At 33.8% G+C, this 18,101-nt stretch overlaps 1 protein-coding gene across 1 annotated transcript; it reads right to left on the bottom strand.

The window, feature by feature from the left end:
* Positions 1-16,267: 16,267 nt before the first annotated feature.
* On the bottom strand, positions 16,268-17,689 carry LOC105775995 (probable methyltransferase TCM_000331). Its single transcript, XM_012598467.2, has 4 exons — positions 17,615-17,689; positions 17,109-17,516; positions 16,783-17,031; positions 16,268-16,689 (listed from the first exon to the last, which is right to left on the bottom strand). Exons 1-4 carry the CDS (start codon positions 17,687-17,689, stop codon positions 16,321-16,323), a joined length of 1,101 nt encoding a protein of 366 aa, XP_012453921.1. The 3' UTR covers positions 16,268-16,320.
* Between the last annotated feature and the right edge of the window lie 412 nt (positions 17,690-18,101).

Below are 18,101 nucleotides of genomic sequence, written 5' to 3'. Positions count from 1 at the left end.
GTTATCTTTAGAAGCTACTTTCACCACATTTATTATTTCTTCGGCTACTGCCTCATGTATCAAGTGATACTTCCGGTAAATGTGTTTGGTCTTTTTGTGATTTCTCATTTCCTTGATATTAGCTATTACATCACTATTATCACAACACAACATTATAGTTTTTTTCATGCCAGGAATGACTTCAAGATCAGTTAAGAAATTTTGAAGCCATATCAATTCTTTTTTTGCCTTAAAAGTAGTCGCATACTTGACCTTCATAGTAGAGTTAACAATGCAAGTTTGTTTTACACTTCTCCATACTATTGTTCCACCGCCTAGGATGAATACACTTCCTCATGTCAATTTTCTTTAATCTTTATAGGTTTGGAAGTCTTATTCTATGTATCCAATAGGAGTATGGTTCTCCCCAAAACACGCAAGCATATAATCTTTGGTTCTTTTAAGATAACTTAATATATGCTTTACAGCTTGCCAATGCCAAAGACCAAGAATCGTGTCACACCCCAAAAGCGGTGGATCCAAAAAGGTGAGTAAGGTATGTATGTAAATTGCTTTGGTGCACTATGGTAGTATTATCTGCCACCCTGCTGACTTGTTAATGAGTTAGAGTGTTGGCGCAAACTACCGTTAAAGCATCCGGCCGTTGGCGAAACCTGAAGATTTAATTGCAGAGTTTCTTCAAATGAAGAAAGGGTATGCACAATAAAGAGTATGCCAAGAAACAGTACACTCCAGAGCTTTGGCTGAGATCTAAGAGCCTGTCAAGTGTATGAGAAAGTTGTAGAAAACTTAATTGTCTTAAAGACCAGGCCTGTAACACCCTGAATTTTGGGCCTAGAAGAAATAGGTTTTGAATAAGGGAACAGTTAGGAGATTGCACATAAATATTTAGTTGTGCAAGGAAGTGACTCAAATGAATGTCTGCTTCAGTGGTTAAGTGATTTAGGAGTGTTTGGAAGTGTTTGAGAAGTCAGGGGTTCAAGCCTTGGCTTATGCTAAATTTTTTATTTTAAGTGAATAAAATCCTTGGATCTAGATAGTAGGTTCTTCAATTATTGTGGTTAAAATATGATACAAAGGAGTTGTTGGTCTAGTGGTAAGGGGCGTGTGGAGTGTACATGGGGTCTAAGGTTCAAGTGGTGGCACATCAAAAAGGGAGTATTTATTTTGCTGCCTAATTCATGTAGGTGGTAGAGTTGGATTGAAATACTGCTAAATGGAGTTTGAATTGGTCATAGAGAGATTTGAGGAGGGATATTTAGAGAGATTTGAGGAGAGAAAATTGGAATTTGGGGAGGTTGTTGTTGTGGAGAGATATATATAATCTCATTTGTTCCTTGTTCTCGATGGGAGATCGGCGAGGTTTTCAAGGTTTTCGTCGCTTTCTCCAACCTGCATTGCTTCCATTCCTAACTAGTGGTGGTCGAGGTTGATTGACACATTGCCTGGGAACCAAGGGTGCAATGATCATTGATTTTCAGAATAAGAGTGTTCGGAAAGGGAATCTACAAATCGCAATAGGTGTGTAACCACCCCACTGTAACTGTAGAACGGTAAAAATCGAAAAGTTGAAATACGACGTTGAGGCCATACGAGTGTGCGATTGCTTGTGTAGAAAGCCAAACCTACGAATCATGGGCGATAAACTGTAGAGGCCTTCATGAGCATTTCCATGGGCTTAGGCCGTAATGGGCCGAAATAGGCCGTGTGGGCTCATTGAGCTTGTGGGCCCTACACGGATGACATCTATAATTTATGGCAAATACTGGACGGGGCTAAGTAGATCTCATACTCATGGCGAAATTTGGACTAAACGAGCCGCACAAACGTGTGGGCCCACTTAGGCCGAGTAATGGGCCTTGGGCCCATTTACACTGTTATGACCATTTAGGTTACCCGAGTCGCTCGAGGCAACTGCAGACCTTTCAAGAGGTCAATATTTGCACCGAGACCCCAAAATGGGTAAAATGACCAAAATACCCTCATAGTGTAAAATGACCAAAGTACCCTCATAAGGTAAAATGACCGAAATACCCCTATGGGATAAAATAATCAAAATACCTCCATAGGGTAGAATGAAAAAAATACCCCCATAGGGTAGAATAACCGAAATACCCCATAGGGTAAAATGACCGAAATACCATCATAGGGTAAAATAATTGAAATACCCCCATAAGATAAAATAATCGAAATACCCCCATAGGGTAAAATAACTGAAATAGCCCCATAGGGTAAAATGACTAAAATACCCCCATAGGGTAGAATGACCGAAATACCCCCAGACGGTAGAATGACCAAAATACCCCTATAGGGTAAAATGACTGTTATACCCCTAGAAGATGAAATGACTGTTATAGCCTTCTGTTATGTATGACTGATTTGCTCTATAATATGTATGACTATGATTGAGCATGACATTTTGCATACACGTATGATATTATGTCACGATATATTGCATGGGGATGGGTTGTTATATTTGGAGGAAGTGTACCGTACTGATAAGGTTGCACGGGTCGCCCAAGACGACTGTGGACCTACTGATTACTATATGCCATTTATTTTACTGGCAGTTTTGTTGCAATACTGTTTAGTGACGCAATCAGTTCTAATCTTGGTGTGTCTGGCTAGGTAGGTCGATTTTATCCCCACATGGTGTGTTTGGCGGGACAGAGTGGTGTGTAAAGGTTGGATTGGGTAGGATTTCTAACTGCATATCTGCACTGATTAAGGATTTTGTACTATTACTGCATCGATTAATGATATTACATACAGTTCACTGGTTAAATGATATCTATTACTGTTTTGGGCCAAGGCCCCATTGATAATATTACTGAAATTGGGCAAAGGCCCTACTGATTACTGGCATTGTGATGGGCTCAAGCCCAATCGTTTACTATTACAGGAAAGGGCTTAGGCCCACACTGAACTAGACTGTTACTATAATAGACTCAGGCCCAAACTGCATTTATCTACTGTTTAATTGACTGTTTGCTTGTTAGGGGATTACACACTGAGTTTTCGTAAACTCACCCTTCTGTTTAACTTTACAGGTAATCCCCAGTCTTAGGGACCGGTGTTGCGAGAGACTCGGAGGGGGCCACACAATCACACCTACTTCTAAATTATATTTTTACTGATAATAAATTTAAATTGGGTATTTATTGTAATAAGGCCTCTTTAAAGTTATAAATTTTAAATTTAGGTTTTTATTTATTTAGTTTGATATAAACTGCTAGTTTAGGACAAGGCGAATTTTCAAAATAATTATTGTTTTCAAAGACACAAAATTTAAACTTTAGAGTATTCAAAAGCTTCTGGGATTTTAGATCAACCTATTAAGACAATATCAGATAACAAGACAAACGTTTTGACTAGTTGATTTGTTAATTAACAATAATGGGGTTTATTTTAAACTTAGAAATAAATTTTTACCATGGAGTCTGATTTTCGAAAGACACTTTAATGTGACACGCCAGATTCGGCCATAACTACTAGGTCGGGTTTCGGGTGTTACAAGGCCATACTCGAGTCACCACTAAAGTATAGTACGTTCAGTTTACACGAGCACTAATCCAGTTGGTTCTCATAACGGGATTAGTTGGGAGTCAATTGGATTGATTTGACCCTCCCTATGACTGGTTGAACAACAACGTAGATTTTCGCTAGATTTTTTTTACCTACCCCTAGATTTGGTAGGGAAATTAGGGGGATCAGGAGTACATAAAGTATAGGGAGGGGAACATTCCAGGTGGTTTTTCTTTTTGCTTAACCTTCAGGTTCTTCTTTCTAACAAAATGTTCTCTTCGTTTTCGTTAAGCTAGAGCTAAGATTTCGTTTAATTAGTGGATGAATCAACCTTATGGTTAGTCTTATAGCTTTGTATGTTACAATTATTGAGGAGTAAAGATGTAAGAACAGTAGTGTATGAGTGGAAGACCCTACTTGGGAGTCGCATGTAGTTGAAACATTAGTAAATCATCTGTAAATCAGAATTTTAATGGAAATTCCATGATCTTTTAAGCAGCTACTGCTACTGGATTGGGAAGGACAATTGAAACAAAGGTTTCAAGCCGAGGTAAAGGCAAGTCTTTGGTGAGTCTCTAGACTCGACTCCTGTACGTTATCTTATAAGTTATTAGCGTGGTTGATGTTCATATAAATGAGCTGTCACACCTCAAAATTGAGTCTAAAAATTTTGAGGGTAATTTAGGGATTTTAGCTCAAAATGGGTTCAAAAATTTTGAATCATGGTAACCCGAAATTGTTTTCGACTATAACTTTTTGAAAATCAAATCAATTTTTGAAAATAAGGTAGAAAATATCTTCAATTTTGAAAAAAGAACTACTTTGTAAAAGTGTTTAAATTAAGAATAGTTTTAAAAAAAATATGCCAACTTTTAAAAATCAACCTATATTTTCCCCTATCACCCTACTTTTGACACGATTGAAGAAAAAAAAGAAACCCGTCATCCTTTTTCTTTGTACCGTCCATTAGAGAAGAAAACCCCACAATTTCATCCTTCCATTTTTGGTCTCTATTATTTCAATCTCTTTTTTTCTATTATCCTTCAAACATAACAACCCCTTTGAATTCAAAGAAAGACAACAAGAACACCATTAAATTCCCTTATCATCCAACTTGTAGGTTTTTTAAATTTTTAACCAAACGTCTGATTTTCTCTCATCGAAGGTAACAATTCATTTTCTTATTAGTTTTTGATGTTATCTAGTATTTTAAATAGAGTTTTTACCTATTGAATCAAATTTTTTGAATAAATGCTGAAAATTGGATCGTTAATGGTGGATTTTAGGATTTTGAACAAAAACAAGTTTTTAAAGTGTTTTTCAATTAGTTTTGATGTGATAGAGGGTTTCTAAACATTCATTAAATTTTCATTAAATAATTCTAACATTTTATTGATTTTTTGTGAAAAATTACCATGGTATGTCGAAATACCAGAACCATGAATATGTATAGTTTTGAGTAGTTTGAAGGTTGAGAATTGTTCTTAGATGTATAATAGGTTGATTAGAATCAGTTTTATGTGATGGGAACGAGTAGGAGTTGAGATTTTTTTACGGTTCGGCTAAGCTAGTCGAAATTTTAGTTTCAAGATGGTCTAGCTTAGTCTTGTGTTTTTGGTTTATTTAGGTGGGTCTATGGCTGAATCTTAATTATGTTAATTATTTTAATTGTGTGATTTACTTTGCTGAAGCTTCAGAATCATTAGGACCTTCTTCGAGTAAAGCAAAAGGTAAAGAAAGGTTAGTTTAAGCTTTTGGAGTCTAAGCGAAAGCGCAAACTGTGAGTGTTTGGAATCTCTAATTGTAGACACGATTCATAATGTTAAATAGGAGCTTAGGAGTACCCTAAACCCCTATAATAAGTTTCTAGTGTAAGCTTTCTTATACCCATTGTTTAATATGCAAAGTATGTGATTTTGTGAAGTGGATTGAGTATTAAGTTGTGATAATGTGACATGTGATATATATTGTGATAGCTCTAGTGAATTTGTTAGTTGTGGGCATATTAAACATGTCGAATGACAGTGGTGATGTTGTGTTAGCGATATAAATGTGCAAAAAACGATAAGTACATATGTGTTGAACTATGGAATGTGATACTATTATGACAGGTAATATGGGAGAATACTTGTATGTGATATATGATGTACTGATTTTAATGCACACATGTAAGATCTATTAAATGATAGCTCAATGAGCATTATTGTGGCACTTAAAGTGCAACTAATTATGAATCTAATAAGTGTGCATTGTGTATGAGATTGTGATGTGAATTGATAAATATGAACAGAAATTATGTGCATTAAAATAATAATTAAATATGTGTATTTTGGAATATTTTGGCATTTTGATCTCTTGTAACTGTTGGCTATAGTTGACATGCCATAGGATTGTGAGTACTCACCCTTGTGTTTTGGGCAATGAGGTCCTAGGACAGACCGAAGAGATAAAAGAATATCGAGCTAGGCTCCATTCATTGGGATATGTTGGTGTGTTGAAGAGTGTTAGCTTTATGCTACACTTTTGAGATATGTTAGACTCTTTGAGTCATTGATGTGATAGAGATTTGTGTATTAGACTCTTTGAGTCATTGATGTGATAGAGATTTGTGTATCCAATGTGTGGTGATAGAGCCCATTTTTATGTTTCATTTCTCAAAGTTGCCAAATTATCATTAATTTCTTAATGCATGAAAATGTTGTGTGTAGGTGCATGTAAAAATATAAGGTAGACTTGTTAGTCATTAAAGTATGAATACATTGTTTTGTCTTAATAAATTATCATTAAATAAATTATATATATACGGGTTGAGTGTAATTGCATGTTAATGAGGTGTATTATGCCATGTGAATAATGAGATGGTGGTGTAGCGTCCTGTTACTCGGGCTAGGTGACCGAGCCGGGTATAGGGTGTTCCATGAGCATATCTTTTCAAGGAGTTGTAGTAAGTATGTATGTGTGTTTGTTTTCTGATAAATATATGTATGTATGTACTGAAGTGTATGATATGTTGCATGAAAACAACGATTTATGGTAAGCACGTATGGGAAATATGATTCTGTTAAGGGTATGAGTGAAATCTATATAAATATGTCCATATTTTTATTTGACTGATGCTTGATGACGTCCGCCGGGATAGTAAACACGAAGGCCATTATAAAGAAATTGTAGTCACGAGGTTTGTTGGGATAGTAAACTCGAGAAAAGGCCAGTGTGACAGATGTGTGTAAAAACTACGGGCATGACACATTCTGGGAATGGTGGATGAGCCGTTTTGTCTACTAAGGTTTCTACGTGTTCCGGGGGCGAAGATGGGCAAACCTTAGGCAATGTTAAGTTTAGGCAAATCCATATCATCAAACACAACAGTTTGTGTAAAGCATTTATGGCAGGTTATCTAGTAAAGCCTTTGTGGCGAGGTTATCTGGGAAGCCCTTGTGGTGAATTTTCTGAAAGGCCTATGTGGTGTAATGTTTGGGAAGCCCTTGTGGCGAGTTATCTGGAAAGCCTGTAAGGTAAGTTTGTAAACTCAAAATTATATAGGATTTTTCTATGTATTTTTACCACTTTTTTACTTAATAAGTATATTTATCTTGAGTAATTGTTATTAAAATAAGTGAATTTTACTTAATTAGTAATATTGGGCATGAATTTATAAAGTATCTGAAATTGTGCTTAATTACATGATTTTGTACATATTTTATATTATTTCATGTTAATTTATTAATATGTGATTTTTTATAATGTGGGAGGACCATTGAAAATGTGAATGAAACATGGGCATGCACAAATTAATTCATGTGGATGGCAAGACCATGCAATTTGGGTCATGAGGTTGATAGTTTTACCCAGTAAAAGAGGTGCTAAAAGATAGACATGTCTGCTACATTATTGGATTGAGAAATCATCCAACAAGGTGGATCTAAAGCGCAGTTTCACACAAGTAGGTGGCAGCCCAAAAGCAAGTATTGGGGTATTTAATTGAAGGTTCTTACAAGCAGAAAATACTAAGAAATCAGCCTAACAACTTGCTGTTGAAACCATCCACCCTATGGCTATTAATAGCCTTGGTTTGAATTCAAATTGAGAAGACTTAGTCATCCCCTTCTCCTTGAAATATGGTCGGCCATGTGTGGTAGAAACAGAAGGAATGCAAATGTTATTTTTAGCTAACTCTACCCCTTACCTTCACCTATAAGTACCATGCACCTATTACTTATCAAATCATCCCTCATCCTTCAATACTCATTTCTCTTCTCTCATTAGTATTTTCTCTACATTCCATTTTCCTTTTCCTTCCCCTGTATAGCCACCCATCTCCTTTCCATCCTTTAGCCACAAAAGCTTCATCAAAAGCATTTTTTGGCCGGCCACCTTAGGAACTCCTTAGCAAAAGAAGCATCAAGCAGAACAGAAGAGCATATCATTCAGAATAGATCCAAAAGGTTGCTGAACTGAATAGAGTTTACTCTTTCCTCTTGTTATTTATTTTAATTATGTTTGCTTTAAGCTTATTGTTTTTTACATCAATAATGATATTTTAAATCCTATTTGCTAGGATGATTATATTAATTCAATAAGATCTATTTTATTCATGTTTAACATGTTTAGGCTTCAGTCAATCATGTTTTCAATTAATATCATAATGCATTTCATTCATACGTGATTGAGTGCACTCAAATTAGCTGAGCGATCCTAACCAGATGACATCTAGTAGACACATAATTGAAAAGTGCAATGCTCAATTTAGATCCTTAAACCCGACTAATTTGAGGTTCGTAATATCTTAGGTAGCTATATTACCTTGCATAGTTGTTAGGTTTATTTAATTAAACTGTTGCAAACGTAAATATCCATATGACCTTACATAAATGCTAAGAAACCCTTAGTTAATATGATCAATAAAATGAATATTTAGCTAAGTAAAAGATTTCGAAAGGACTTAATTTGGATTCCAAACTCATGAAAGATTGAGTTGCCGTGGAAGTATTTTCGAATATTTTTAAGCATGATAAAGTAAATTGAATTGATTAATATAATTATCCTAGCTCATTTAATGTTGATTGTTTTTGTTGCTAAAGCCATTCATTCATACATTTAGGTAAATTACATCTAGATTAGAATTGCATAGGGATCAATCTTTGCGTCTAGTTAATTTTACTTAGTTTAATCATCACCATCCAAATTATTGAGTTTTTACATCAAATTGTTAATTATAATTTTGCAATTAATTTTTTAAGCTTATACAGTCCCTATGAAGACAGTAACTCATTTTACTTACTTATTACTTGAACGACTATGTACACTTGCGCATATTTCTTGTTACAAAATTCTGTAATGTCTAATTAGTGAGTTGTTAGTTTTCCTTTGTGGCGAGATCTGAGTATGCCTTTGAGACATTTTATAAAAGAATTCTCGACAGTGTACTCAACTGATGAATCCGCTACAATAACTCGCTAGATCAGAAAAAGAGCTTGGCATATATGTAATTAGGGATTGTGTAAGTGTCCGCCAAATCAGAATTTTTCACATTTTGTATCAAAGTCATCTGAGTTTCTATTGAGTGATCTAAAATATTACCATCATCGAACTAAGTTTGTTGTCTGGATTGACGTGGAGGTACAATGTGACTGGTATTCCAATAGCTGCCAGAGTCAGTATAAGAATCTGTTGAGAGTAGTTTCCGTAGGTATATCATTTAGAGAAATGCGTTCAATTTCTATATTTAAGTGATTGTGAAATGGGATTCACTATAAGGTGGGAAGTTTATGATCAACTGATTGAGTGAAACGTATACAATGTGGTCAATTTAGAGGTTGGCATATGTTATCCGCTATGAATCAGAAAAGTATCCTCCAAAATTTTAAAGGAAATCAAGAATTCTTAAGTCGAGGAATTCAACAACATTATGTAAAGGTAATAATGGTTGAGATTCACCAAATTCTGTTGAACTTACATGAGTCTATTTGTATTGTAGGTTCTTGGAATTGAACCAGTTCGTCAGGAGGGTCCAAGCCAAGAATGTGCCAAGGTGGCAGTTCGAAGAGAGATATTATGCATACAGAGAGGCATTTTTGGGAACGTGGAAAATAGTACTCTATGCCATAAATATGTCCGTCTCATTAAATATTTAAGTTGTAATGCTTATTACGACTTTCAAAAGTCTATTATAATTAACAAATGTTTCATTCAAATTTTTTACTTAGAAAAGATTATAAATAAATAAGAAGTACATCCAGTATGGTTTTCGCTAATTGTAAAATTTTTGTTAAGAATTAAAGTGTTGTAACATCCTATATCCGGGTTTGGTAATAGGGTCGGGTATAAGGCGTTACAATTTCCCTGATATCAAGTAACAATTTCCACTGTGAAAAAGATATCTGGATGTGTGCAAAACATCACATACATAATGCTTCTAACTGTCAAAGCATAGGAAACCTTTTGCTATCTTAGGACAATCATCCAAAGGAAGATGAAAGTTTGATGCAGTCGACTGAGTGTCCGATCGCCTCTCCCCTGCCCTCGCGAATGAGGGATAAATCAACACTAAAACAATAATCAAATAATTAGAATGTATACTATCATATGGTATTTGCAAGTGTGGCAGGTCAGTTGTAATACAATTGTACAACGGGTACGAAGTACTCCAAGGATTGAAACCAATAGAGTCGGCGATTGAGCAAATTCTAGCTACAAGCATGCAAAATAAAGAGTCTAGCAAACTAATCACCAAACACTATAGTACGACAAACCATAAAATTAAGAGTAATTACACTAATTTATGAGCTAGCTACAAAGGATTAAATTCTAAAGCATGCAAAGTTATGAAATTGATAGATAAATAACAAATGGTGGTTGATTGATTTCAATGTGGTTCACAAATCCTCGAATTAGTATATTCGATCTAAACTTGTGTCACATGTATCTTTGAGTCCGCAGCAAATGCTAGATCTCAATAATCATTAGTAAGAAGTTTGTATCAGTGTGCACAAGACCTTTACTGAGTTCATCCGGTATTTCTAATACACACACATATATTTTTCTTTACATTTCAATCCAAAATCTCACCTTTTATACCAAATCGTAAACAATTACAATTTCAACCAAACATATATAATCATAAATTAAATACAAAAGAATTTAAACACATTTATACCATATGAACTTACTCGCAAAAACAACAACAAACAAGACATTGATGACTAATCTACAATTTTGCTTTTTCTTGATTAACCTTCCATTGATTCAATTTTTGATCTATATGATAATTCATTTCAATTTATCAATCTCAAATATTTTATATCATCCTATTATAAGTATAAGTCAGTTCAATTTTATTTTTAAATGTCCCTAAATTTTTACATTTTATTTAATTTAGTCCATAAACCGAAATTGTTATAACTTTCAAATTTGAGCTTTTTTAAATCGATCTCAATTTCATCCTTCTACACCCTTACCTATCTATAATGACAAAAAATCATATCAATTTGAAACATTTAAATTTTAGTCCCTATGTTCAAAACTAGCAACTTTCATTTTACAAACTAGTCTTTTTTTTTATATCTAAGCTTTAAATCTAACAATTTAACAACAAATTTCATCAAGTATTCAACAATGTCAAAATTTGAAAACTTTAACAGTTTTACAAATTGGTACACAGGCTAGCTAAATCAAACTCTCTTGACCTCAAAAACATAAAAAGTACAAGAAACGAACTAAGAATTGCTTACCAATCAAGGACTAAAGCTTGAACGTGACCAAGGATTTTCTCCCTTCTTACAACTGGTTTTTGAGAAGAAAAAATATGAAAATAAAGTTTATTTTCTTTTAATTTTCCTTTATACTTTGATTAATAATAAATAAATATTATTTAATTAAACTAATCGTAATTAACTTAAGCATAAGCCTAATTAACTAAACTGAGTGGATTTCCTAATCATCTACCATCGTTTGGGTCTTTTAAAATGGTCCAATTACTTAATTGTTCGTATAAATTAATTAAAAATTCATAGCGATTAACTTTTACCATTTTAACAATTCAGTCATTGTACCTTAATTAACTATTCGATTAACAAAATTAAAGGACCAAACTTTAATTAAACTTTATACTAGCCTCATAAATATTAAATAATAAAAATTACAAACTCAATCATCGAAAATGGGGTTTCAAAATCACTGTTTTCGACACCACTGACTTTCGGGTCGTTACACATGTCTTCCATCTTCTCAGCTCATTCAGACAGAACCATAAATTCTTTCAATTCAAGGGCCTCCACTAACATCCGTATGTCATAATTTAATCCCCATTCAAAATGGGTATGCATATCAGCTTTTATCGGTACTATCTCTCTGGCATACTTACTGAGAAGGATAAACTCTCGTTCGTAGTCTACCACAGTCAAGTCCCCTTGCTTCAATTCTAAAAATTCTCTCTTTTTTTTTCTAGATACAGTCAAATGATATATTTCTTCCTAAATTCATATTGGAAGAAGTCTCAATTCACTCGATCTGTAGGAACAACTAATGTTAAAGTTGTCCACCACTGATAAGTTTCTTCTTTCAATAGTAGTAAAACAGATTTTAGATTGTCTTCGGGTGAGCATACCATTTTATTGAGAACCAACTGAGTATTCTCCAACCAGTATTTAGCTCTGTCTAGATCTTCTTCCTTTTTACCTCAGAACTCTTCAGCCCCACATTTTCATATCTTGTTGACTGAAGTTTGATAAACAATCACTGTATTAGGGTTTGGAGGACAATGGGGTGCCGTTGGAGGCAAGATTAGGGGTAGAGGTTGTACATGAGGTTGCGAAGGTGAAGGGTTAGCTCCCATGAACTTTGTAAACCAGTGGTTCGCCATTTGGAAGAAGGCAACTCTCGCCTCGCTTCTAGGCACTTGTGGAACAGGAACACTATGACTTGCTCCCTCGTCAAAAGCTAGAATATTACTATCAACCTTGTCTAACATGACACGATTTGATTCAGTTGACATTGTATATTTATATGAAAACATAGTCAAATTGGATTAGAAGGCATCACACTATCACAGGTTATTGTGACATGTATTTCTTAACTCAATTCACGTTACGTTCAGTCCTAGAATCAACAAAATTGTAACTCTGATACGACTAAACGTAACTCCCCTCGCCCAACTTGATCGCCGCGTACGAGCTACGAGACGCCATATTTGTTGTGAGAGCAACTACTATCAAACACACCGTAAGAAAATCATTCAAACATTTCACCATGCCATAAACATATTCACATTATGATATACAATTAAATCTAAGCTTTAATCGAGCTTACGAAAGCACAATTGCTATTCTGAACATGAAATAGGACCAAATTGCAAAGTTTTTAAAATTTTAGATTAGGTATTGGTACCCCTGCCAAGGTATCAATACCATTTTAAGCTTCAATGTTTAGATAAATTGAATTAAAAACTAATGTATCGATACCAGACATAAAGTACTGATACCTTTGTCAAGGTATTGATACCTTATCTCTGTATTGATTAAGGGTGTTCAAACGATTGGTTTGATTAATACCCAAACCGAATTACCATTAACCAAATTACCCAAAATATAAAAATCTTTAACCGTTAATCGAACCAAAGCTTTTTTTTCAAATACATTAACTGAACTGAAATATTTCAGTTAATTTGGTCAACTAACTGAATTAACCGAAATTTGTATATATATTTTTGTCTTTGATTAAAATAATTATAAAACATATAAAAAATACATTGTTAATGTTCATTTTCTTTTTTTTTAATAGTTCAAAAACATGAAATGGGGTGAAAATAACAAATAAGACATTAAAACACTATATAAATCTTGAAATTTAACAACCAAATAAAAAGTTAACAATTATATATAATATATTATTTATTTTGGTTATGGTTAATTTGGTTAATTATCTGATTTTGAACTGAATTAACTGATAATCAAAATTTCAAAAATTATTAATCGACCTCCGACCGAACTAAATTTGGCCACCGACCGATTAATTGAATTAGATGGGTTCAGTCGGTTAATTTGGTTTTAACCGAACTATGAACATCTCCAGTATTGATACTATTTTTAGGTTCGATGTTTGAAAATTTAAGAAAAATCACTAATGTACCGGTACCCCTTTCTAGGGTATAAATACCTCTAAGCCAAAAATGTCAAAAACTCACATTTTGGTACTTTCTTCATGCCAACTAAACCATTTACCTAATTGGTGCTTAAATGCACACTTATACCTGCATAAAACCAATCCAAAAGCATCCAATTCAAACCATCCACGTTCATCATTTTACAATACCATTTCACATTCATATACCTTATGTTTGACTTAACATATTACTAAAACATATACACTTATATATAACCATTAGCAATCCCAAAATCATGCATTATCTAAGGTTCAAATCAAAACTATCATCTCAAGTAAACACATATATTAACACCTATGTACATGCCACATAACTAGACTTTCAAATGATAAAAAATCTAACGAGTTGATATCAGGATAGTGTGAGTTTCAAGGTGATCCGATCGACACGTTCTGCAAACCGATAATCTACAGGAAAAATAGAAAAAACAACTAGGTAAACATTTCAAATACTTAGTAAGTTCATAGGTATTAAAACAATAAACTTACCTCAATTTACAATTAAACATATCAAATGGATTAACTTATCAAAGTTTGCCTAACATAGCAAATTACGACAACATGTTGAGTTCATCATATAACCGAGTCACATAACAATTCAACATTTGACTTGTAATTTAATTCAATACCATTCACATGGAATCAACAATTTAATACCATTTGCATAATCTAATCAACATTTAACCATTTGAAAACCAACTAATATAATTCCATTGTCATTTTTATAAAAATTCAAAAATAATTTAATCTTATTTATAAGATCAATCATCTAGTTTATACAAAATTATTAAATAATTTTAATATATATATATACAACGAAATGATGGCATTTTTTTTATAACCAGAGAATATAATATCCAACTTGCACGTTCAAACATAAAATTTTAAGAAATTAAGTTTTAATTAAGAAGCCTTTCTTTATTAATTCATTGCCATTTGAACCATCATTCTGTGGTATACCCTCCTTAATTCCCTTATTATACTAATTCTTTTATGGCAATGAAACCATAACGTTAACCACCTGATGCCTTAGTTATTTGGAGCCTACGCTACAGCCTACATGTGCTGCAAACCTTTTGAATAACTCGTCAATTATAGAACCTCCAAAATGACTATAGAAAATAGGCTCTAAACCAGCTCTCATAGTATTTGCAATGTTTTTCCCATTTTATATAAAAGTTGAAACCAAGTCTTTGTTACAGAGTTGCTCATCTCTACTTAGCTTGTAGGCTGTTGATTTGGAAACATCATTCCCAACCATAATCTTCGCTGAAGGGATTTTGGTTTTTCCTAGCCATAGAGGTTAGCACCATTCGGCCTTAGAGCGCATGCTTGGAAAATTGTAAGCCTTTATGAAATTGGGTGGCACTTGGCATAAGCTTCAAAACATTTGGAGGACTTGATCTTGCCATATATATGTTCCCCCTTATTCTTCTCTAGCTAATCACATGGAACAAAAACCTTCTGCCCCTTTATTCTGCTCTTTGTTGTGCCCCAACACATGTATTTCTTTATTTTTTATGTTAACATGTCTCACGTTCAAACCATACTGCTGTTAATGGTATACTGTCGTTTATCCTGTAGCTAATAACTTAAACGAGATTGTGCTTTAGTATTGATGAACAAGTAGCCTCATTACTTTGATCCCCATCCGAGCATTTATTTTTCTAAGAACCAACATGATTTTTTTTTTCTTTTTCTGTTTTCTTGAAAAAGAAGATTTAAAATAACATATGGTGGCGCCACTTAGAAATTCTGAAAAGTCAACATGATTCTATCAGAAATAAAATAAAGTAGGCAACATGATGATCTTCATTTCACCTTTTCCCTATTCTTGATACCCAATCGTGAAGGTGTAACTTCCTTGCATACTTTATTTAATGGGATTTTTTTATTACAATAATCTGAAGTAAAAAAAAACTTGTGAAAGATTTTTTGGTTTCTTGACAAATATTTTCAAGGAAGTCGCGACGTTCACTTTGAGATGTTTTGAAAACCTTATGTTTAGGATTTTATTCTATCTCGGGATGGTATTAAGATTGTGTAAGTTTATATTTGACCCGGAAATGATTATTTATTGTGTATTAAGCATGTTTTATGTATAATTAATTAGAAGATATAGATAATTGAATATATTTAATTGTAGTTGTTTTAATACGAATGTGACGTCTTATAGTTCAAACCTGACGACTGAGTTTGGTATGAGGTGTTACATCAAATATGTCACATTCCACTCCCGATTCGATCGCTGAATTCAATATATAAGAAACCACGTTTGTTACCGAAGCAACTACAAATTCAATTGTATATCTAATAGATGAATCACGTTTACAATTAAGTCTAAAACATACATGTCCTAAAATAAATGAGTTCTGTTACTTTTAAACGCATTATCAATTTCATTATTTTTTATATTTTAATTTTAATTTTAATCCCTCATTTCTAATTTTATTTTTATTATAAAACTAAAATTATCATCTGTATCTGTCTATCCTACTCGTTGCTATTTAAATTTTATTTTTGTGGGTCCTAAAATTGAAATTTCAGTAATAAGTCAAAGTAAATTGCGTTTTGAAGCTTCATACAGTGGTAATTCATGTTCTCTGGTCAATTTTATTCTTCATATTCATGTATTAACTACTTCTTTGCCAATGAAACCACAACGTTAACCTTCTTTTGGAGCATTGAGTTCCTTAGAGGATCCGCTGCATTTGTTGCAAACCTTTTGAATAACTCGTCAAGTATGGCATCTCCAAAATGACTGCACAGAATAGACTCCAAAACAGCTCTCATAGTATTTGCATAGTTTTTCCCCATTTGCGTATAAATGTTGAAATCCAAGTGTTTTTTATCATCTCTATTTCGAGGATCGGTGTCCACTACGAAAACTTGTAGCTCCTTAATTCCAAACGATCCTTCCTTCTCAACAATCTCAGCCACTTCTTCTTTGCAAGGTGCATATAAAGGAATGTTGAATGAATCCACATCTGCCTCTTTTACAACTCCCTGCAATATTTAACTTACTTTATTGCAATTGAATATTTGTATCAAAACATGCTTTCCGATTTAAATGAATTATAAGGAAACAAATATATAAACCTCAGCGACCAATTCAAGAAGGGATTCAGCAACAAGCTCCAAACCGTAATCTTCATTAGAGGGATTTGGGTTTTTCCTAGCCGTAAAGGTTAGTACCATACGCCCTTGGGGTAGTATTTCTTTGGAACGTAAGCTTAGAAAATTTATGAAGTCTTTCTGAAATTGCTGAGCATAAGCTTCGACAACATTGGGAGGACTTGATCCTGCCATGCATATGTTCCCTTTGTTGTTCTCCACTCCAACAGGAACCTAAGTTCATGCATGATCATAATTAAAAGAGATTATAACAAGTGTACTAACGGTATATTTTTCATTAAATGACTGACCTTTGAGAGCCAATGAAGCGCATAGGAAGAATATACGAAGTGCAGGCTTTTAGCTGGAAAGAGTCTATGATAAAAAGAACCGGCAACTCCTCTTATAAAACACCGTTCCTGCACCATATCTCCGATCTCTTTCTTCAGTCTCTCGATGAAACTAGGAACCGACTTAAACACATAGTTGAAGTCATTCTCTGGGAGATCATTTAGAAGCACTTCAAACTCGGGTAACTTCATATCTTCTTGTTGGCATATGCCATGGATAGTGTCAATAATGTGCCATATAGTCATGAAGGTGTTAGGACCTGAAGAGCAACCTAAGTCTGCCACCTTCATACATGTTGGAACAGTTTTGCTGAACATATCAGTAACGGATTCTTCAACCATTGACCTTACTTTTGATATCACTGCTTTCTGAAAGCACAAAGGAGAAGATGTTAAAAATGATATTTGTTGAAAAAAAGAGAACATTGGTAAAGGATAAATTAATTAATAATATTGAAAAAACAGACTTGAACAACTGAATTATTGGCATAGCTAATTTCATGATCTGCAGCGTTCATGCGAAGAACCTTTGCTTCTGCCATTTTGCTTAATTAATCTCTATATGGCAACGTTTTCAGGTGCGCTTTCCTTAGCACTCTGCTATAAATAAAAGTAGAAAACAATGACTAGGAATGCGTCTACTATGTAATTGTTTATATATGTTGAAACTGTACAGGGTTTATACATGGTTTATTCACGTACAAAACATTGACCACGTATGCGGCTGCTAAGGGTTTTTTTTTTTTTTGTCAACACAGACGGCTATGCAATTTATTCTTGGCTTAATCCAAAAATTTATACCTAAATTATATCTTTTTGATATCTTATTATTTTAATTTTTTTATATCAGAACTGTTCTTTTTCCGAAGAGGTTCCCAGGTGGTTCGAGAGGTGATCGCGTCTTTGTACATATATGGCTACACAATAACGACCCACTCAAGCTTCTTTTATGGA

The sequence above is a fragment of the Gossypium raimondii genome, chromosome 10, assembly GCF_025698545.1.
Source record: "Gossypium raimondii isolate GPD5lz chromosome 10, ASM2569854v1, whole genome shotgun sequence".
Lineage (NCBI taxonomy): Eukaryota > Viridiplantae > Streptophyta > Magnoliopsida > Malvales > Malvaceae > Gossypium > Gossypium raimondii.
Note: the sequence above shows the minus strand (reverse complement) of the source record. Positions and strands in the feature narration are given on the sequence as shown.